Here is a 23,366-nt window from a genome sequence, read left to right on the forward strand (position 1 = left end):
TATATATATATATATATATATATATATATATATATATATATATATATATATATATATATATATATATATATATATATATATATATATATATATATATATATGTGTGTGTGTGTGTGTGTGTGTGTGTGTGTGTGTGTGTGTGTGTGTGTGTGTGTGTGTGTGTGTGTGTGTGTGTGTGTGTGTGTGTGTGTGTGTGTGTGTGTGTGTGTGTGTGTGTGTGTGTGTGTGTGTGTGTGTGTGTGTGTGTGTGTGTGTGTGTGTGTGTGTGTGTGTGTGTGTTCTGTACATACGTTTATGCATAGGGTTAGGGTTTACTGGGCGTTAGGGTTAGGGTTTGGAAAAAAATCGCCCCCCCCCACTCCAAAGTTCTGGATCCGCTAGTGAACAGAGTACATATAGGCCTATAGGATAGGTTTATGTGTACCAGATATATATTTGCAATTATATTGTAGTGACCATTGACAACTATATCTATGGTAGTGACGGTGTTGTCATGACATAAGTGCTGACAACAGTTAACCTACGTGCACACAGTTATGCATACACTAGTGAACATAGGCTACAGTAAAGGCTAATAATAGCACAAGGCCCGTAATATTAAACGTTTCGGATGAATATGTGCTAATCGATGATTGGTACACAGTGTACTTTTTAAAAAGTAGGCTACTTTAAATTTTATTATAATATCCTAAAGAGGATACAATCATGGCTATATCACCACTTTGCCATATTTATCTCTTACCGGACCCAAAGAATGTTGGACCCTACATTCTACATGAATCCTACATTTTGTCTCTCTCCCCTTCCCTAAGTATCTTTTTAAGTATTAGGTACACATGTGTCTTCCCATCGTTTCCTTCGACTGCATCGATCTCTTTTATGTTACTAGCCTACTGTTCCTCGCAGAATGGTCATCGCACGACATGCGAATCCTGGCTTTTCCACATGAATTTGTGTGTTGTTTTCTTTTTTTTTTTAATTTGTGTGTGTGTGAGAGAGAGTGAACCCTAGATCTACATTCTACAGTGGTACTACTGCAATGAGACTTCTCTTTTACCTAATTCCGTTTTAATTCAAATGAATAATGTGATAATTTCTTGAGCTAAATCTAAATAAGAAATACCCTAAATATAAAGTGTGGGGGAAATGGCAAACGTGACCATACTAGCGTAATTAACTTTGGAACTATATAAATTATAATGTACCTTAAAAAGCATTGCCAACATTACCAAAATTTTTTTTCCTATTTCTTAGAGTTCTTTCCCCTCTTCAATTTACCGGACGTGATATCATACAATACTTGTCAGGGTACTTTTTTTCCTAACAAATTTATTCGCTATTTGTTCTGTTTCTAGGGAAATAAAAGATAATTTGGGTTGGATAAATGCTCTCACATAATATTTAGGCTAATAGAGGTCTTATTTATGTAAGCTGAGTACATTTTTAGAAAAAATGTATGTAATTTTATGAACTATCTGTGGGGGCGGAGCAACAATGCTCCTTGCGAGTAAGACGCCATTTTCTGTCTTATTAGGATTTATACAGAGCCGAATAATAATACAGATTAAATAGCTTACAAGTCTGTAGTGATAAAGCAAGGGGTATCAAGTCATCTTATTCTAGACGTCTAATACAAATTTTGCCCAGATTAAAAGAATTATATATCTATCAGCTAGATCTAGATTATTTTAAAAATTAATATAGATCTATTTCTAGATCTAGTATTACTATATAGTATATTACTATTACTAAATTAATAGTTAACTGAGTATTTAATAGTATTAATTATTAAATTTAAATATTAATAAATATTATGAATTATAATTATCATTCTTTATTAATTTATTGACATATTTTTATTTATAAATTAGATCTAAATAAATAAATAAAAACTTTTAGAATCTACTATAGATCTAGAATCAAATTTTATAGATCTATACTCTATAAAATAAATACTAAAATAGACTATATATAATATATATAGATCTAGTCAAATCTAGTCTTATACTGTTATACTAATCATGTTATACTCTAACTCTATATATATATATATATATATATTATATATATATATATTATATATATATATAAATATAATATAGTAGATCTATAATTCTATATAGTATATAATATACTGTCTATGGCGACTCTATGGATACTAGTTCTAGTCTAGAGAGTAATTTATTTATTCTGGACATTACATGAATCCCTGCAAGTGTAACTTGCTGTTTTTGTGGTCATTACATATTTATTTTGATATTAATATGAAACTAGCATGCATTAGTATAATGTGCATGTCCATTTCCCAATGATTCTGACCCAATTTCCTTCCATTTACTAGATTTAGCTGTGTCTTTTTATGTAAGAAAAAAGAATTTCGAATAAAATTTGTAAGTCAGGCTTGTTTTTTTTTCTATACTAGGCATACAATGTCTATGTAACCAGGACCAGGATGACTTTACCTCTTCCTAGTGTTAAGACTATTATCCTATATTTTTTGGTAGGCTAAGTCTATGCTAATGAGTCCGACAATATTTATTGTTTTTGGAGCTGATTTATATGATGCATAATCATTGGCCAAGCAAACCAAGTTGTTTGATTCCATACAAAAATATTATATAGGGTGTTTATATTAAATTAAGATTTTCTTACCAAAATTTATTCCAAACAAGTTTTGGACATCACTATTAATTATCTTATATTTGTTTGTTGTTGTTGTTTTATAGAGAATAAATGGGCAAATGTTTGGAGTGAGCTTGATACATTGAATGAAGTAAAATGCCTAGATCTAGACCTACTAAATTAAATAGATCTAGCTAGATATAGAGAGAATATCTATATAGAGGATTCAGCTATTTAGGCAAGAATGGCCATCCTAGCCTGTATACTGTATACTATACTTCTAGAGATCATCTGTATTAGAAATTTATTAAATGAATAAACAAAAAACAACACATCTTTATCTTATCATGCAAAAATAAAATGTCTAAAAGTCTGTGTAGAAGTCACTATCTCAGTGACCTAATTTTGGTAGAATGGAAGTGTGTTCAAATTTTTATTTTTTGTGTTCATATTTATGCATAATTTGAAACATCTTTTTAATTTCATGGGAGGGGCTTTGCCTGGGCATCTTAAAATTTAGTTAATATTAATAAATCTGAGTTTATGAGGTAGTTCCGAATCTCTGACCTACTTTATAAAAAGTCACGTGACTGTGGTCTTATACATGGCAATATCTTCCTATGATAAGATGTAGATCTAGATTTATTGCTAGCATAGATCTTAGATCTAGTAGACCTACTAAATAATCATAAAAATTAGTGAATACGTTTTATTACTTAAAGATTTATAGATCTATACTATTTTCATGTTTAAATTACAATGAAATCAATGAGGTCATTAATGTATTATACAACACACCCACGTGACTGAGATCCGGAACTACCCCATTGATGCCAAAATATAGAGACTGTTTGGAATAAATTTTGGTGTTTGGAATCAAATAAAGTGTGAAAAAATGTGTTTTAATTAAATGAAGACACGCATGGCCTCTTTGACCTTAAATATAACAAATATAGGTTAGGGGGTATAAATATAAGTAATCATCCTTATTCTCTTTAAACTAAAGAAGATTTTGATACTTCATTTTCTTTTCTATGTCAAACAGTTATCAAATAATGCGCTGTCAAAGTCAAGTTTGAATTTTTGGGCCTATAGGTGTTTGAGTAGCATAAACTACTCTATATAGTCTAGTAACTTATTATGATTTGTAGATTTAGAATATTATAGTTTATACTAAGTAGAGATTATACTATAGATCTAGATAATAATTTTAGTTTACCCTAATCTTGGTCCTGGCTAATAAAGTAATAACATATATATAATTTAGTTCTAATAGATCTAGACCTATATATATATATATTTATTATATTAATAATAATAATAATAATCTTTATAACAATACTGACAAAATTACTAACGAAAAATGGAAATAATAGAATTTTCGTTTAATAATTAAGTTAATTAAAAGCTGTAATTATTATTAGTCTAATAAAAGAATCTAGTTTAAGTTGAAGTATACATTCATTGTCACTTAATCTATCTAGACCTCTAGTGATCTAGATAGAGACAATCTAACTAGTGGTCTCCAGACTAGATCATGTACAGTTTACAGACAGAGACTCTGACTGTCAGTTCAGCTAAGATTGTTGGTGAAAATGGGTATAGTGAGGTGGGGAGGGGGCAGCCTTGGGTCAGTCATGTGACTATTGACCACTGGGTAGCAAAGTGCAGAACTGGCAAACACTGCTGATCAAAAAGGTTTTTTAGGAATCTGGGTGGTCAAGTGGTTTGTTAGCGTATTCCTGTTTGCTGCTAGGCAGAGCTGTAGAGTTGAAGGATCTACCGTTTGTGCCCTGATCAGGACTTTTGGCTACATATATTCAATTCACTATTTTCTCTCTTTACAAAGCTCTTACTAAACATGAATGAATCATTTATTATTATGATATCAAAAAATATAATTTTTAAATGTTTTTTTTTTATTTACAGTGTCCATAACACAATAATATTTTACTTGTGAAGATTTCATGCACAAAAACTTCAATAAATGATGAACGTATTAAAGGTATTGTAAATATTTATATATATATATATATTTATAATTTTTATGAAGAAAAAAATAAATTTATATAATATCTGATAAGAGTGTAAGCAGTATGTATGTATGTTACTTAACCTTCTTAAGATGATGCTGCCGATCTATCTTCTCAAATCTATTTGGCAAAAAAGACGAAGCAGCCAATCTATTGGCAATGTTTCCAACCACAAGATTGGCTAGCCAGTGTTTGTATCAGCCAATCAGATTAGTTTTCACACATTAGTAGACTGTAATGGCGGCTTCCTTTGCTGTTTTTTGTATGATAATTTGTATTCATTTTTGTAGGTCATCATCATCATCAAACTCCATTAGAGTGAGGGCTTGAGAGGCTCAAATCCTCTCTTGCAAAAGCCCTGGACAGAAACCCTGCTGTCTTGCGTAGTGCATAAATGTCACCATACAGGTCGAGAATTTTGGGTTTCCAAGACCTGTCGAGACATAGATCAGCACGTATGGGGCAGTCAAACAGAATATGAGGCATGGTTTCCTCAGCTTCCCAGCAGCGGGGGCACCGTGAATCAAAATTTGGCCATAGCCACAAGAAATATGAGCCAACAGGACAATGGCCTGTCCTGCACTGTGCTATAATAGCTTGCTCAGGCCTGGAGAGCCTCCACCACGGGGAAGTGCTATCAGGGCGCCTCATGCGCTCCCAGACTCCACTGGCTTTTTTGGGACTTGTCCCAGCACTCAAACCACTTTTCCATTTCTTTTTTTTGAATTATAGCCAGGTAGTCACAGGTGAAAATTTTAACGTCAGCCAGTGGTATTGATGAAAGCAAACTCACTGACTCTGATTTTATTTACTCTGATAGCTCTAATAAAAACCAGGGCAGTATTGAGGAAAGCTTTACATCTACGTTTACAAGTTTACTCCACAATTACAAATTTCTAGTTGTTCTTATTTTATTTGTGATGATTTTCATATCGGCACGGAATCAAGTTTTACCAAATAAGAATACAGGAAAGCAGTCAACATCTGTACAATGACCAATAATGCTGGATATAAAATTGGAATTGTATCCTTGTTCAAATATTGGTTTAAATTCCTCGTTTGTGGATATTTCAGTAAGCTGCTCCTGTATTAGTAAGGTTCATGTGTGACTGGGATTTGAGTATGTCCAATCATAAAAGGGTTCAACAATTCCAATTGAAGAAAGTCTTCTAATCTTTGATTTAGGCCATCATAGAATAGTACGTAATAGATATACAACAGTAATGAAGGGTGAATTGAGTGTTATTAAAATTAATTATCTGATTGGATAAACTGGCTTTTAGCGAAGAAGTTATTTTAATTGTATTTAATTTTTGCTGACCCCCTACACTTGTCTCAGGGTCCTCAGAACATAGTATCTGAACCACTGATCTAGAACATAGAACATTCATCTTGACCTATTTCATTAACCTGCTTTTTGGACATTTATTAATTTAAAGTTTTTCAAGGGTGAAAATTACAGAATTTTTCTGTATGATGTTAGGCATTCTTAGTTTATTTAAACTCAACGGCTGCAACTATGTTTTAGAGATAAATTGTATCGAATTTAAAAAATCTTTTGATATTTCAGAGCATCGAAAACATTAAAACATATTAAGGGTTTTACATAATAAAATTCAACAACTTTAGAAGCAAAATATTTTTCTTTCTTTACATTGAAATTCTTTTCAGGCGGTTAGCACGCCAGTTCCCAAACGGCTGCGAGACCTCATAAGAGAAATCAGATCATCTAGAACAGCAGCAGATGAAAGAGCTGTTGTAAATAAAGAATGCGCCACCATTCGAGATTCTTTCAGAGATCAAGATAATACCTACCGCTGTCGTAATGTTGCTAAGCTTCTTTACATCCATATGCTTGGATATCCTGCTCATTTTGGACAGGTACTTGTCATTTATGATCTTTAGTGACTTTTACTTAAAATTGCTCTTTTGTGTGTTAATTTAGCTGCTAAAGTGACCAAGAGATAATTATTTGGCTTTTAAATCAAACGTTTAATCCATATGAAATTTGTATGCTCTTTCACATGAACATTAATTCTCGAAGGGATCGCTTGCTTAACTATTTAAAACCAAAGCCACCTTAAAACTCTTAAATGTATTTATTTTACTGTCATATTTCAGCTTGAGTGTATGAAGCTTATTGCATCTCCCAAGTTTACTGATAAAAGAATTGGGTATCTTGGTGCTATGTTACTTTTGGATGAGAGGCAAGATGTCCATCTCCTTATAACCAATTCTTTAAAAAAGTAAGTTTTTTAAATATGTTTTGGTATTTTCAAAGCCATTATCCATGTGCCAATCCCATGTGTTTCTGGAGATATTTAAGTGAAAAATTAACATAAATCTTCTTTATGAAATAAAACACTTTTAATCCTCAAGTTCAGTGATGCCCAAAATACGGCCCGTGACATGGCTCCATCCAGCCCGCCGAAACGTTGGCAAAAAGTGTAGAAAAAACCTTTCTCATTTAAAAAAATGTATCTTTCTCTACATAAGGGTAAATGGATTGTACTATTTTGTTTCATCCATTTTCTGACTGCGGATGCATAAAAAATTGTTTGCTAGCAATGATGGAAAAACCGTGTTCTAAAAAAATGTTATAAACATTTCTCTTGACAATACAAGGTGAGAGAAAGATATGGGTAGATATCTCCATTCAAATATAACAGACAAACCAGTTTTCGAAATGTTTTCTATTGCCGCTAACGAGTCTACCTACATATCTGATACTGCTCAAATCTTGGTATTTATGCGTGGTAAAAACAACTTATGAAATCAGAGAAGTTAGTAGCTATAAGAAGCATGCACGGGACCACCACTAACAAAGTCCTGCCAAAGAAGTTTCAACCATCACAAAGGACCTTTCTCTTGCTTGGGAGAAATTAGTGGAACCAACTATTGATTGTGCAACAAGAATGGTTGACAGCAAGAGTTATTAGAAAAGTTGTCGACTCAAAAGGAACTGTGGCTTCATTGAATTATTCACCAACAAGCTGTTCAGTCTGAACCATGTGATGATGATCGTGTTCAGATTGAACAAAGTTTAACGTTTTTTAAATCAATCTGCGGTCAATGTGTCAAGTGCCCAGACATTGCTGCAACTGGAACTGACTTATAAAGCTAAACATCCCTGTTTGACAAATTTCAAATGATTCAGATAATGGATTTCTATTCCGTTTTGCTTGCAGAAACATTTCTAAATCTCCGAAAATCAGCGTTAATGATGATCACAATAATTACTTATTAGTGAGAACAAACCTTTTCAGTGATGAATCAGGCAAAACCCATATTATGTAATCGACTCATGGATGAACATCTAGAATTCTAGATTCAGGGCTCCAACTCGGCAGCTAATCTATGCAGCAGGATATTTAAAGGCTGCTTAAGGATAAACTTTCATGAATCAGTTAATTACTAGATTCACTGGTTTCTAATAAAAATGGTTTATTGTCTATTTCCTGATTATCATTTTGCTGATATGGCCTGGACACGACTGTCTGAAATTAAAATGGCCCGCCAACCGAATAAGGTTGGGCATCACTGCTCAAGTTGAAATTGAACACACACTAAAAATACACAATAAAACTTAATTTTAATAGTTGATTTACAAAAGTAAACATTATATATAGTGCGAAACTATTCTGATTCCTGACTTTTTATCTTTTCTTTTTTATATAATCTTACTAAAATTAGCTTCTCTAACATTGAAGAAAAAGTCCATGATTTTCACTTCCTTGGCTATTATTATTTCTATGGAATTCTTCTTCTTTTTTCTCACTAAAATGAACTCCAACTTAGATTAGCTTGTGTGTCAATGTATTATGCGCCAGGAGTCCCATTGACTTTGGACTTCCGCCTCCTTTTCTTTCTGGGTATGCTCCCATAGCATTTGATCAGCTAAGTTTTTTTCTATACCGGTATCGAACTAATAACTAATCATTACTAATGCTTTAAAAGCCCAGTGTGATAGAGATCCACTTCTTGTAAACAACTTGTATCAGCATGAAAAAGAGTCACATAAGGAAGCCTCAATATGCAGTTTTATTGCTAAACATTCTGTTCCTCTAAGCATTGTTCCTCATCTGGTTGTTCTTCATTGTCTTGCTTAAGAACTCAGCAGAGATTCAGCAGCTTTCTCTCAATTGCTTTTCCAAGCATTTTTGGTGGACTTCATGTGCAAACTTTAATAAACAGTTTCTCCTGTACACAAATTAGTGAAACAAACAGAAGTGTAGCTCATACTTTTGAAATGTTTCCAAAACTCAAGCATGTTTTGATTTTCAAACACAATTACTCTTTATAGTTGTTTGAGAGAGAAATTGTTACAATACCAGTAAAGCAGTTATCTATTATAGAATGCTCAGACTGCCTGCACCTAGATTTAAAGCATCTGCAAAAAGCTTTCTCTCCTCTCACCTATATATACAACAAAAGTACCTTGCATGCATTTTGTGTGCATGTGTGCAGTAAAGCTTATACAGTATAATTATTATGTAATACAACATTAATTAAATATATATTAAATATTTAATAAAATGATTCTACATAATTTTTAAAAATTCAGCAACATCTTTTAAGTTGCTGCGGGAGGTCTATTATAAAAGGGGCGGGGAGGTTTACAAAAATTTCCTAAAATTTGTTTAAAGTCTATTCCCATCACTGATAGTTAGACCTATTTAGACACTAGTTTTATTCCTGCCCCTCTGTATTCTACCCTGATTTAATGATCCCTGAAAAAGTATTAAGAAAACAGGTGCTAGCTTGTTGCTTAGTTCTTGAGAATGTAGTCTAGCTGCAATAACGCAGGTTTTTAAAAATCCTTTTATCGTGTATATCTATATTTTTGACTTCGTTTAAATTATGCAATATGATACATGTTTGAATCCTACACAATGATTTACTATTTTTTCAGTGATCTCAATCATCAAACACAGTACATTCAAAGCCTTGCACTGTGCACTCTTGGGGCAATATGTTCCACTGAAATGAGTAGGGACTTGGCAGGGGAAGTAGAGAAGATGATTAAATCTTCCAACGCCTATATAAAGAAGAAGGTTAGATTTCATTATTAATCTCTTCACCATAATTACCATTTATGCATGTACATCAGAGTGACATATTTCTCTTTGATGTCTTTCTTAGGCAATTCTTTGTGCATTTGGCATCATTCGAAAAGTTCCAGACCTCATGGAAATGTACATTCCAGCCACAAGGTCGTTACTGAATGAGAAAAATCATGGTAACTGTTGTTTTTTTAGCTTGTAACTTATACGAAAATAAGCATTTACAAAATGGTCTCATGTTTATTTCATGCTTCCTAGGTGTCCTATTGACTGCAGTGTGTCTCATAACTGAAATGAGTGAAAAAAGTCCAGACACCCTACATCACTTTAGAAAAGTATGTGTAAGTTAATGCTATTCAACTTATTAAGTTATTGTTTTATAAGATTATAATTATCCACCTTTGGAGAAAAAAAAATGTCAACATACTTTTTAAAATTAAAAGGTATCAAAATAAAATTTATAATTTATTTGATATTTATGGCTCTAAGTAATTCTGAATTACTTCAAATAAATTTCTAGTCTGTCAACTTACTGGGTACAAAGTTACATTTGGTACATGAATGTTATGTTAATTTGTTTTGTTTGTTAGCTTGTCCCCCAGCTGGTGAGAATACTAAAGAACTTGATAATGGCTGGATATTCTCCTGAACATGATGTATCAGGTGTCAGTGACCCATTTCTGCAAGTAAGTTTGTTTCTCAGTTAAACCTTGTTATAATACTTAAATAAAATACAACAAATTTAACATTTAGGATATGATGATGTGATTATTTGTGAAAAAAAAACAAACCTAGACATCACCACAGACTTGTCATCTCTCATGTTGTGTTGCTTTCTCAGGTAAAAATTTTGAGATTGTTGCGCATTTTGGGCCACAATGATGCTGAGGCTAGTGAGACAATGAATGATATATTAGCTCAGGTAAGTTTTGAATTTATGAATCAATAGGCTTTTGCTTATGGGTAAGGGTTTAAGAAACAACAATTTTGTTAAAAATAACTATTTCGACTGAATGTATTCAGATTAATGTTTAGTTATACATTTTTTTTTTCATTAATGCTCTACTAAGATAAAATTGGATTGAAAAAAAATTCTTAGGATGAAAAGATCAATGCCATTTCATTTTTTTTTCAGGTAGCAACCAACACAGATACCAGTAAAAATGTAGGTCATGCAATTCTCTATGAAATTGTGCTCACCATCATGGGGATACAGTCTGAAGCTGGACTAAGAGTAAGAATCACTCAATTTAAAATTAATTTTTCAAGTTAAAAAAGATTAGTGGGAACTAGAAATTAAAATGTGATGATGTGTCACAGATAACTTAATATTTATATATTTGTAACAAAAGTTGGCACTAATATCTTTTGACAGTAAAAAATTTAAGAATCCTTTTTTAAAAAATTCTGAAAAAAAATGTTTTAAAAATTTCACTTCAGATTCTCCAAGAAATATTCATTATTGTTAGTTAAATTACATTTGCAATGAATTATAATAAGGTTAATGTTATAATCATATATCTATATGATATTAGGTTGAAAGCATTTTCTTAAAGTCAGTTTAATTATTTGTTAGATTGATTAGAACCAGTAAGTAATTTAGGATCAAGAGCTATTTACTATGTTCTTTTAAACAGGTTCTTGCTGTCAACATTCTTGGTCGATTCCTATTGAACAATGACAAAAACATCAGGTACAGCTTTTATTTAAACTGACATAGTTCCAATACTAGGTTAGGTATAAATTAGGGGAGGCAAACCTTTTGCATCTCTACACAAATTGTTTTTTTCTAATTCACACAAACTTTTACCCCCTTTCAATCTTAACCCATTCAGTATTATAGTGGCTAAAAATGTCAGCCACCGATTCAACCCCATAACGGCTAAAAACGGTCCTTTAACATTGGGTCTGCAAACACTGCTATATGACAACACATTAATATCTTGCTAGATAGTTTACTTGAGATGTCAAGGGAGCTTACAGTAAATTCATTTTTTAAATATATTGGCAGGAAAGTTAAAAAATATCTTTGCTGTCTGCTTTCAACATTCAGCAATATCTCTAAATCATGGCATTAGGTCGTCATGTTTAGATGAAAATAATGAATTATTTAAGGACTTATAACAATTCCAAGTGAGATATATATAAAATAGGTAATGTAAATGATGAAAATGAAAGCAGTGATTCAGACTAGTTCTAGTCGTGAGTATGTATTATTCTAAAAAGCGTCTTTCAACGCTTGGTCCAGAACCAAGGTAATTTTGAAAATTGTAGATCTAGCACTTTGTCATGTGTGGAGATTAAAGATTTATATATAAATACACAAGGTTTTTAGATTGTTAAATACAATAATTTGTGAACCAACTTAAATTTCTTGGGGAGCTATCTCCCTTGAAATGGGACTTGGGAGGTCTAAAATTTAGAAGGGCTGGTAACTGGATGTGTTAAATTACAGTAATTTAGCCTTATTTGGACAATGGTTATGCTTGCCCTGGATATGGAAAAATATGTAGGTCACAGCTGGGGCTGCATAGTCATAGGAAATGAATTCCTCATTAATCTTTGGACTTGAAGACAATCTTTATTATATATATATATATATGTATATATGAAGTGAGCAGTTGTAGCTGTTGTAGAGGAAGAGATTTTACAAAAAGAAACTTATTGCTTACTTTATTGACATTTCTTAATTTGCATTTATGTTCATTAATTATTTCTAAACATAAAACTAATAATTTATGGTAGCAGTTTTTGTGTATAAAAAATGAATTTCACAAGATAAACAGATTTTTCATTGATAGGCTTAAGGGTTAAATTCCTAAATGAATGCCACAGACTGATGTCCCCTTTGTTTGTTCTTGATCATTTTCATGGATGAAGATGCGTGTCAAGGTCTTTATGGTGATGGGCATAAAGACAACTTTTCTTAGTTTCAAAAATAGTCACATGTTAATGATTGCCAAAAATTGCATTTGAAATTTTAATTTCAAGACTTTCTGAATATATTTTCAGATTAATAAGTTCCATTTGCATAATACTAAATATCATCAGAATAATCTGTTTAGTTCAGCTTTCATCACACAAACTGCTCGTTCCTGGGCAGCTTATTTTTCTCTTTTAGAAATTCATGTCCAATACTTTTCAGTTGTCATACTGTTTTGGAAACTTTCCCTGTGGAAAGCCATGGCACCTGACAATGAAGGTTAAGACCACCATGCTCCATATCTAACAGTTGTTAATATTCATCCTCTGAATTCTCTTTTGTTTTAATCCTTTGCTCTAATTTTCTTCACACATTTAAGAACATGCTGCAAATTACACATTTTTCCACATATTTCAAAACAAGTAATGTTACAATTCCAGTATCTCTACCAGTTATTGACAGTGTTCCATTACTACAGAGTTTAAGAGTTTTCTTAAATTTGATATTTTGTAAACATGAATTTGCTTTCTCTGTGTCCTCCTAGAAATGAGTTATTATTTTACAAGTTGGCATTCTTTTTCTTGATTTATTTTTGGGGCTATAGTGCGCTGCATGTTCCATAGGTTGGCCACCCCTTGTATAAATCATTTATTTCATTGTACTGATGTATAAATTAAAATGGATTTTTATATATTATACTGTTCAGATATGTGGCATTGAATACATTGTTACGTGTTGTGAATGCTGACTATAATGCTGTACAGAGACACAGAACTACAATTGTTGATTGCCTTAAAGACCCAGATGTGTCCATTCGAAGGTAAGCATTTTTTTTAGTGCTAGCATATAAGAATAATTGTGTTTATTTCTTCATCTCTCATCATTATTTTCTTTCTTTTCAGGCGTGCTATAGAATTGTCCTTTGCCCTAATTAATCACAATAATATTCGTGGGATGATGAAAGAATTACTCTTATTTCTTGAGACCTGTGATCCTGAGTTTAAATCTGATTGTTGCTCCAACATAGTGATGGCAGCTTCAAAGTAATTACATGTATTTTAGTTCTTCTAGATACAAGTCTTTAGTTGGAATTTTAAGTTTTTATAGTTATTATTGCCTTGCTATTTTTTGTATATTTACTTTTACTAATATTTTTTACAGATATTCACCAAATAAACGATGGCACATCGATACAGTTTTAAAAGTTTTAACAACAGTAAGAACTTTTTTTTAATGGGATGTGCAAAATTGTGGCCAATTTGTCCCAGTTCGAGCCTGCTAAACCTAACATATAGATATGAAACAGTTTCTTAGTGATATATTACCCACTTGTTTTCATGTGTATAGGATTCAAATTGAGAAGAAACATCACAACTTTGATATCATTTTTGTCTTAATTTTATTGGTGTTTGAAACTAGAAAATAAGCAAATATTGTCATAATATGTTTGATGTGCTTTTAAAAGTTTGGTGCAGGATGTGTTGAAGTATTATTACATTTTAAACAATAGAAAATTTCATTTAAAAAAATCACAACAATAAATACTGGTAAAGTGTACTTCAAAACTATTGCTCAATATATCAACCTTTGATTTAACTAATAAGAACTCCTTAATAAAAGCCATACAAAATCGCGTAGGTTCGATAATTCTTTATGAGATATTACCTGTTGTTTTTTTTTTCTAACTGTATATTATGTAGCAAGTACTTTTTTCTTACTGGTGTCAATAGAATTTTTTAGTCTGTGGCACATTCACAATTTCTGAGCTTATATTTCAGTATCTATATCTGTCACCTAATTCTAAAAGGTTGAATAAATCCTAATCAATGGACTTTGTATCCATGTTTCAGGCAGGTAATTACATCAAAGGGGATGTAGTCACAATAGCTATCCAGCTGGTGTCTGAAACATCTAGTCTTCACGCCTATTCAGTGCAGCAGTTGTATAGAGCCCTCTACAGTGACATCACACAACAACCTCTGGCTCAGGTAGCTGCCTGGTGTATTGGGGAATATGGTGAGCTACTGAACACTCCTAGTGGTGAAGATGAAGAGCCATTACATGTAAGTTCATTAGCCTTGTAGTGCAATCCTTTAATGCATTGTACATTTTTAAACATTCCTAAATAATTCAAGTAATCCATCAAGGGCAAATTAAAGCAAAATGTTTCACTTTTTATTGTATTTCAGGTGACTGAAGATGAAGTGATAACATTATTAGAAAGAGTTTTATCCAATAACAACTCAGCAGTTGTTACTAAAGAATATGTCATTACTGCATTGATGAAATTGTCTTCAAGATTCCCTGCCAGTACTCTGTAAGCATCTTACTTAATCATAAATACTTTTCATATAGCAAGCTTTAAAATTGAAGGGAAAAAATCATTTTTCTTTTTACTTAAATCTCTTCTTATAATTTATGTTTTAAATTAAAACTAAAAGAAAAATAATTGTGCTTTCCAGTCGTCTGAAACAAATCATTGCAATCTATGGTTCAAGTACAAATGTTGAACTTCAGCAGCGATCCGTGGAATACACTAATGTATTTAGCAAATTTGATCATATTAGGTGAGTCTTGATTTTGTTTTAATGGCAATTCTAATTATTTAATAACATAAAAAGAGGCCCTACTTTTTACATTAATAATACATATTTCATGTGTCTCTGCTTGTAAGTCAATTTTTATCTATGTCCCAATGTTGTTTGTGTTTTTTATTTTTTTTTAGCTATCAACTGATGTTTGGTGAAACAATGTTTTAAGTGTTTTTGATGAAAGTAATAATGTTAAAATTGTATCCATCAAATTTCTAACTTTAAAAGGTAGCTTAATGAATGATTTGTTTTATCTTGTTAACTTGTGATTATCGATGTAGACAGTAGAGGCAATGCATGAATCACATCATTGGGTGGGACACAACTGGGAAGTGACCTTAAGGCTTAAAAACTTGAAGGAAGACAGCCAAAGGGATCCATTCTAGAAAGTGTTATTAGGACCTTCTCTGATGTCTGCTTATTCTTTTTTTTTTTTTTTTTTTTATATAAGAAGAGAAAGGGAAAGTTGAAGCACTCTTTCTTAAACTCCTTTGTTAAACACATTTGGTGCAAACATTTGAGACACAAAGAAAAGATGGTCTTGAAGGAAGACTTCAGCAATAAAAAGAGAACTTTGTTTGTCTAGAGTCAGTGGCTTAGTTGGCATCAGCAATGTCAAAATTTTAGATAACACCTGTTTCTTCCTAGTCTCATGAAATACTTTCTTTCTTTCTCAATTCTCTTTAAAAACCTAATTCATCTTTATATTTTAAGCTGACAGATTATTTTGTAGAATTTATTGGTAATCAAGCAATGAGGCATTTTTATCTGTCCAGCAAACATTTGTTATTAAATATCAACCTTCTTTATAGACTAATTTTGATAGGGACATATAATACCGTTGATCTAATAGCAAGCCTAGTGAGATGATGATGACATATTTGAGCACTCTGACTTAGTGAAAGTCATGGGCTAAAGCCCTAAATTTAACTTTATAGATAAGTTTATTAATACCAAGCTATTATATATTTTTTGCCCCCACTTCTTTTAGTAGGCTAAAATAAAAATATTTTGTAAAATGTTTAATTTCATATAATAATTATTTGTTTTGTTTTTCAGGTCAGCTCTGTTAGAGCATATGCCTTTAATAGAAGCTCACCCACACAGTTTAGATGTGAGCTATCAGGAGAAGAATGATTACTCAAGTCTTCTTTCTGAGTCAGTGTCCAGACCTGCTCAAGAGAATGTTTTATCAACACTGCCTACAGAGGTAAACACTCAATTCAAAAGTATTATTTGTACAATTCTATACAGAAATTGGTTGCAAACTTTCTGATTAACTAGATACAACAGTACTTGTACAATTTGTGAGCTTAAAGATGCAGTAGTATATATTCTGTTTATATTTTGTCAACCTAAATACACAGTAGTAAATATTCTGTTTATATTTTGTAAACCTTAAGATTAAAACACAACTTCATTGATGTGAATCTCTTACTTCTGTATTAAATAGAATGGTTTATTCGACTTGATATCCTCCAATGGTATACAGCCTGCACCTCATGTTGAGACTGGTAAAGGAGGAATTGCCGCTGACCTACTAGATCTTCTTGGTGATATGCCTCCTGTACAAAACACAGGTAGGTCACTGAAATTTTCTGTTTCATAAACTATTTTCTTATGTTTTTTTTTTTCTTTGTTCTTAGGCCCAAAGAAAATATATTGAATTTTAACTCCCGTATAGAGAGCATTTATTTTATAATTTTAGTAATTAAAAATACCTATCTGGTATGTTTATCAAACTTTAAATTCTTTTTCTTCCATCTCATTCAGTCCCTTATTGAACCTGCCAGATTTTTACAGTTGTCTGTATATATATAAAAAAAGACATTTGTCCAGTAGGATAACTAGTGTTGGCTAACCTTGACTGATGTGATGTGTTGAATCAGTCAAAAATAAGGATAATTATGGCAACATAAGGGCATAATAGGACATTTATTTCATGATGCTATGAACACCAAAATGGGGTCTGCAGGGTTTAATCCATTAGAATAGAAGTTTACATCTTTCCTTTAATGACTTGTTTATTATTTGCCTATTCTTCCTTTGGCCAACTGGTTTAGGCACTCTTCTTGACACTTGTTGCTTAGAATTGCCTTGCATTGTAGTTTTAAAAAATTTCTTACGACTGTATTGATTCAGCATTTAACAATGTGCTTGTTTCATTTTTTGTATAAGTTCCCCAGAATCTATCAAAGATTGACTGTAATGTATAGTCGTTATGCGTTGCTAATTCTATTAAGCTAATACTTAAATTGCTGAATGATAGCTTATAAAAAAGTGTGCATTTTTACATTGCAATTTTAACATAATTTTATTTAATTTTTTCTATTTTTGTAAAAATCCTGATTATTTTAGTTGTACCACCTGTCAATGACTTACTTGATAATTTCCTGCAACCTCCAGCACATCAGAACAACCTGGTCAATGGAACTTCATGTAGGCTTATTTTATGATTTTTATGTAAAGTTTGAAGATAAGTTTAGCAGTAAAAAACTAAAAAATAATTTGTCTAAAAAATGTATGACAGTTGAATTATTGTTATTGAAAACACTCCTCTTACCTATGTTTGTGTCATCATTTAGTCTTAGAATTAAATTTTAATGTAATAAAATAAATAAGTCCGTTCTAAGTGAACAATTATTTTATACTTTCATAGAAATTATGTGTCTCATACTATAATTATCATTGCTAGGTTTCATTATTATTAACAGTTGCACTAATAAATTTCTTGAGATTATGAATGTCTTTTTTTTTTTGTCTCCTTAGATTTGCCAGTAGTCACAGCATTCAATAAAGATGGGCTATTAATAGAGTTTAACTGCCAGCGAGCTAACAATGATGCCACAAAAACTGTGATTAACATGACCGCCACCAACTCATCCCAATTTCCCATGCTAGACTTTGTCTTTCAGGCCGCAGTGCCAAAGGTGGGTACATTCTGGCTTGAGGTTTAGGTATTGATCAAGTGAGAGTAGGAGTGCCTTGAGGTTCATTAGTACATCAGCATTTATTGTTCATATACTATCTCTTTTTTTTTTGTCTCTAGTCATTCCAGTTGAACCTTCAGTCACCATCAGGTAACAGACTTTTACCCAACAATGCAGGCCATGTAACACAAGTTATACAGCTCAATAATCCACAAAAGGTAATTGACTATCTGATTTTGGAGATTTTCATACATGGGGCATATCTATAAATAGTATTAAATAGAAAGCTTCCTGCTGCATCCAAATACAGTATTGATAAGTGAAGTCTTGATAAGTGAAGTATGTTAAGTCCTATAATAATATTTGTGCACTTAACTGTAGAATCCAAGGCGTTTCACTTGTAACACAAACTTGACTTTTATTATTTAGTTGGCACCAGTGATCTTCTTCTGTGTTCTCATGTGATCTTTCAACATGGTGTCGTTGGCATTTTTTTTTTAAATTTCAAAATCTCTCAAGATCTTCCTCTTTTCATTTTTGTAAGTTTTTATGGTCCAATATATTGCCACTGCATTTCTTCAAATAGTTTTGACTTCTTTTTCAACCTTACTATTTCTCTATTTCATTGCTTAAAGAACATGAACAGTATCTTAAAAATTCAAAATGTAATCAAAGAGTAGATGACTGTGATAACTTTTAGTGTAAAAATCCCCATTACAGGGGACTGTTCACAAAATATAAATGCAGCACAACCAAAAGATTTAGGTTTATCTCTGCTGTTATCATCCTTAGTAACCATTTTTATGCTTAAATAAATGGGGATGATATCCATTTTTACTTCATTGTTTGTTACTTTTCCTGTAGATCTGAGTATGTCTGTTTCATGTAAAATTTTTATGGGGTTTCTTGTTTTGTGCATTGTGTACGACAGATTTATGGTTAACGCAATAATTATTGTAAAAATAAGATGCAGGGTTTTCAGTGCAATGAGATAGCTAGTTACCAGCAAATGAGTGTAATGAAGGCTTGGTTAAACAAAATATGGATATTACGTATTTGTCATATAAAAACTAAGAATCAGATTGATTCATGTATTAAAATGTTGAACTTATTCTTTGTCCTCAGCAACCTATAAGAATGAGGTTAAGAATTACATATACACAAAATGGCAGGTCTATAAATGAGATGGGTGAGGTCAGCACATTCCCTTCTGAGTTGTGGCAATAACAGGATGTAGTATTAATTAGTCTTTTTGTTTTTTTGGCTGTGAGATGTGGTTTTATGAATGATGGCAATGACTGATGGATAGCTTTTGATTGGTTGAATGCTGTATTGCTTGAATTGAATTCTAAAATTTACAAAGATTATTTTTTAAAAGTCACCATTCTCTGTTTCATTTAATTGTATACTATTGTGGATGTATTTAGCAGGTCAAAAACATTACTGTTATATATAGTAAATATAGTTTGACTGGATTTTCTTAACAGTTGTTTTGAAAATCTGTATGTAGAGTCTTAAATCATTTTCATTTACTAACAAGATGTATTTATCAATCACTTTCCTATTCATCATGGTAAACCCTGAAAGTTTGTTCAAACAAGTGGCATTTATACATGGACTTGTGATATTTTAACCCACTTAGTTTTAAAACTCTTGTTCATTGCCTTCTCTTTTTTTTTTTCTAAGGAACATGAAGACTTCTGTGAGGATTTTTTTTTTATTGTATTAAGGAGCAGATTGTAGCAGTCATTTTGGCATTGGTGCTTCTTGTTACTAAGAAGATAATGACTGATTTTTTTTTCCATTCAGTGATCACGACACACTTATGCAAAATGAGCTTTTTCAAACAATTAAGAAATAAAAAATAAAATACTTTCAAATTGTGTGACTGATACACAGCATTGAGACTAGTTTTTACATCAGATGTAAGATCTTAATACAGCCCTCCGTTTAATATGATATACATCATTAGTCTCCGTGTTGGTGAGTGAAAGTATTTAAATTGTTTTTGTTTTTTCTTGACTTTAAGTGCTGCTCTGTATACCATTTGAAATCATTCCATTCCTGGGAATATAATGTTTACAATTATTAGTCCATTTTTCTTTAGTTACATCTAGTTATTTAGTGGCTCCCTGGTTTGTGGTCTGGACATCATGGTGTGACCTGTGTGTATGCTAGTTTCACAGTCTTAGGGCTGAACTGGTTGTGAGGATATTCCTGAATTGTGTATAGCCTGTACATTTAACTTCTCATTCTAAACCATGCTTGTGTTTAATACAAATCAAAGATTTTGTTTCTAGCTACTAAACAGCAAAGTGCTGCCACCAAGTGGTCCTCACAGAATATGTCATTGTATTGTTGTACTTGTCAAGTTATTGTAAGTAATGCCTAGGCAAAACATTCTGTAATGCAACTTAAAAGATCTGGTTAAGACTGGCTGGCTGGTCTAATGGCTTGGCTACAAATATTTAAAACCACTGTCCTGGTTTAACTTACTGCTGCTGTGGGGAAAATTTTTTTTGTTGTCCTCACTGTGCCAGAAGCTGTAGCGCAGGAGCTGAAGTAGGCAAGTCTTATTGTTGGAGCAAGTTGCTTGTCCATACTTTAAGATTCAATGGAAAGAAAGTCACCATCCTCACTGTGCCAGAAGCTGTAGCGCAGGAGCTGAAGTAGGCAAGTCTTATTGTTGGAGCAAGTTGCTTGTCCATACTTTAAGATTCAATGGAAAGAAAGTCACTTTCAAGCTACAACTCTTAACGTTAATGATTTGTGTTTTTAAAGTTATGTTTTTATTCAAGCCTTAGTCTACATTATTGTGTTACAAATTGAAGCCAGTTGTGTGTGTGAATTGATATTAACAATGTGATGATAGTTTGTTGGACTGTGATGAGGGTGTGCTTCATAAGTCTTGTAAATACATTGGATATGAAAGCTGAGTCTGTTTTCTCTTTTTAGTTGTTGCTTTTTAAAAAGATTTATTTTCTTGTTAAATTTGTGTCATTATATCTGTGTTTTACTTACTCATGGAAATAGTTATTGAAATAAATAAGGGGTAATGTTATGGTATATGCAAAAGTATTTGACTGAAAGTCTCACGTACTCAATAAAATGGATTATAGAAGTTGTAATCTAGTTGTGAACTTGTTTCAGTTTTCAAAAAATGACTCCATTAAGTTCATATAAATAAGAGTGTAAATGAATAAGTTTGTTAAGATACTTATAATATAAAATAGACTTTTTCTTACCTGTTTTCATCTGAAATCTGTAGGCCTGAGATTCTCATCTTAGTTTTGGTCATACATAGTACAGTATTATATTAATATATTGATACATTTGAGATCCTCTTAACATGGTGCTCTGAAATGTATACAGAAGATATTTATTGATGCACATTTCCAGACATCACGTGTGTTGGATTTATAGCTAGAGGGGACATTTTTAATAACATAATATATAATACCTTATCTTAAAGAAAAGAACAATTGAAACAAAGTCAACATTTAGTTACAATGTGTGGACTATACTAATAATTAATCCGTCAACTTAGAAAATAACTTTTAATAATATAACTATTGTAAATATCTTTATATAGTTCAATCTTTAGGTATATACTATACACATTGGATTTGATATTGGGATTCTGGATATAGGTTTTTAGAGTAGTTGATCCATTTCATTTTGAATTTTGCTTAAAATATAGTTGGATAATATATTCTCTTCATTCACCTGCTGAGCTAAGGAGGCTAATCAAAGAGTAATGATTTCAACTGTTTCCCTTGAAAAGTGTTGTCCCAGTGATATGTTTATTTTGTAAGAGTCTTAGTAGCAAGTCAAGTCACAATTACATTCCTATTTATTTAGCTTTATCCATTGTGTGAAGTAATTCTCATAGGATTTACTTGCCTATTTTTTGTTGTTGTGATTGATTTCAAATGCTACTCATACCAGCCACTTCAGCAGTGCTGCTTAACACACTACATATATAGTGTTGGTCTGTGTAATCTTGCATGAACAAATCTCCAGATTACTTTCTATAGTCAGAGTACTAATTAAAAAAAAAGTTTTTATTTTGTTTAATTGGGAGAAACAAAAATCCACTATTGGATTGTATGGGTTCACATAATCCTTATCTTCTAATGCACATACCTATATATATTTATAACCCCTGCTCTAAAGTGGGTGGTTTATGACATTGACTATTTATAGAAAACCTGTTTCTGAAATTTTGTTTCCAGAAAGCAGAATGCATTTTTTAAATTTCTGAATATTTGTATTGAAAAAAATAAATGACTTGTTCTTGTGTATAGAATGAATTTTATTTGATTTGTTACTGTAAAAAATGAGTGAAGTACCATGTTGTTTGTCTGAACCTAATGTCTCTGCATCTTTTGACATGTTTATCTTATTGAATGTCAAGTCTGTTGCAAGTTTCCTGTACATTCTATATTGTGTACATTGAAGATTGTTTTTTAAGCATTCTTTGGTTTTAGTCTTGTTATTAAATCAAATGTAATCACTAGTTTATGTGGGAAAAGTCTTAAAAACATTTAGTGTGCATCTCATGACAACATAGAAGGACAATAAAAGATATTCAGATTTCAGTGATTCTCAATTGTTAGAAAAGACAAACCAATTTCACAATATTTTTGCTAGTTGAAAATGTGTCCACTGTTCCAGTGATCTTTTTTTTCCCCTACTTACGGGCAATCAATTCTCCCAAGTTGTATGTCTGTTTTTGAACAGGTCAGTTTCAGAGTTTTGTGGATGCCATTGAAATATTGTCTTCACAGCATCATTTAATATACATATACAATATGGAATAAAACAAATAAGCTTAAGATTGGTGTTTTGGTTCATCTTATTATTTGTTTGTAAATAGAGCATTTTAGAGACTTGGATGTTGAACAATGGAATTCATGTGTCTGAATGTTGGGTAATTGTGCTTAGTGTTATCACATCCTCTTCTAGACTTCACTTAGTAGCAGACTTTAGCCTTCCCTTGGATGTAGCTGACAACTAGTGTTATCAAGAACTTCATTTAGACTTTAGCCTTCCCTTGGATGTAGCTGACAACTAGTGTTATCAAGAACTTCATTTAGACTTAAGCCTTCCCTTGGATGTAGCTGACAACTAGTGTTATCAAGAACTTCATTTAGACTTAAGCCTGCCCTTGGATGTAGCTGACAACTAGTGTTATCAAGAAC

At 31.9% G+C, this 23,366-nt stretch overlaps 1 protein-coding gene across 2 annotated transcripts; it reads left to right on the top strand.

Moving 5' to 3' along the window:
- The first annotated feature begins 1,254 nt into the window (after positions 1 to 1,254).
- Positions 1,255 to 23,000, top strand: LOC106070424 (AP-1 complex subunit gamma-1-like). 2 transcript variants are annotated; one of them, XM_013230332.2, is made up of 23 exons: positions 1,255 to 1,308; positions 4,552 to 4,627; positions 6,327 to 6,536; positions 6,777 to 6,901; positions 9,568 to 9,709; positions 9,798 to 9,894; positions 9,977 to 10,059; positions 10,309 to 10,404; positions 10,560 to 10,640; positions 10,854 to 10,952; positions 11,356 to 11,411; positions 13,348 to 13,461; positions 13,544 to 13,684; positions 13,803 to 13,857; positions 14,492 to 14,704; positions 14,831 to 14,958; positions 15,104 to 15,208; positions 16,292 to 16,442; positions 16,686 to 16,812; positions 17,591 to 17,671; positions 18,002 to 18,162; positions 18,282 to 18,380; positions 19,288 to 23,000. In XM_013230332.2, the coding sequence occupies exons 2-23, from the start codon at positions 4,610 to 4,612 to the stop codon at positions 19,387 to 19,389; spliced, it is 2,484 nt and encodes an 827-aa protein (XP_013085786.1). In that variant the 5' UTR covers positions 1,255 to 1,308; positions 4,552 to 4,609; the 3' UTR covers positions 19,390 to 23,000. The 2 variants fall into 2 exon arrangements, with proteins under 2 accessions (XP_013085786.1, XP_013085806.1); XM_013230352.2 differs by having other exon boundaries at positions 9,977 to 10,053.
- Positions 23,001 to 23,366: the final 366 nt, after the last annotated feature.

The sequence above is a fragment of the Biomphalaria glabrata genome, chromosome 7, assembly GCF_947242115.1.
Source record: "Biomphalaria glabrata chromosome 7, xgBioGlab47.1, whole genome shotgun sequence".
In the NCBI taxonomy this organism is placed as follows: Eukaryota; Metazoa; Mollusca; class Gastropoda; family Planorbidae; genus Biomphalaria; species Biomphalaria glabrata.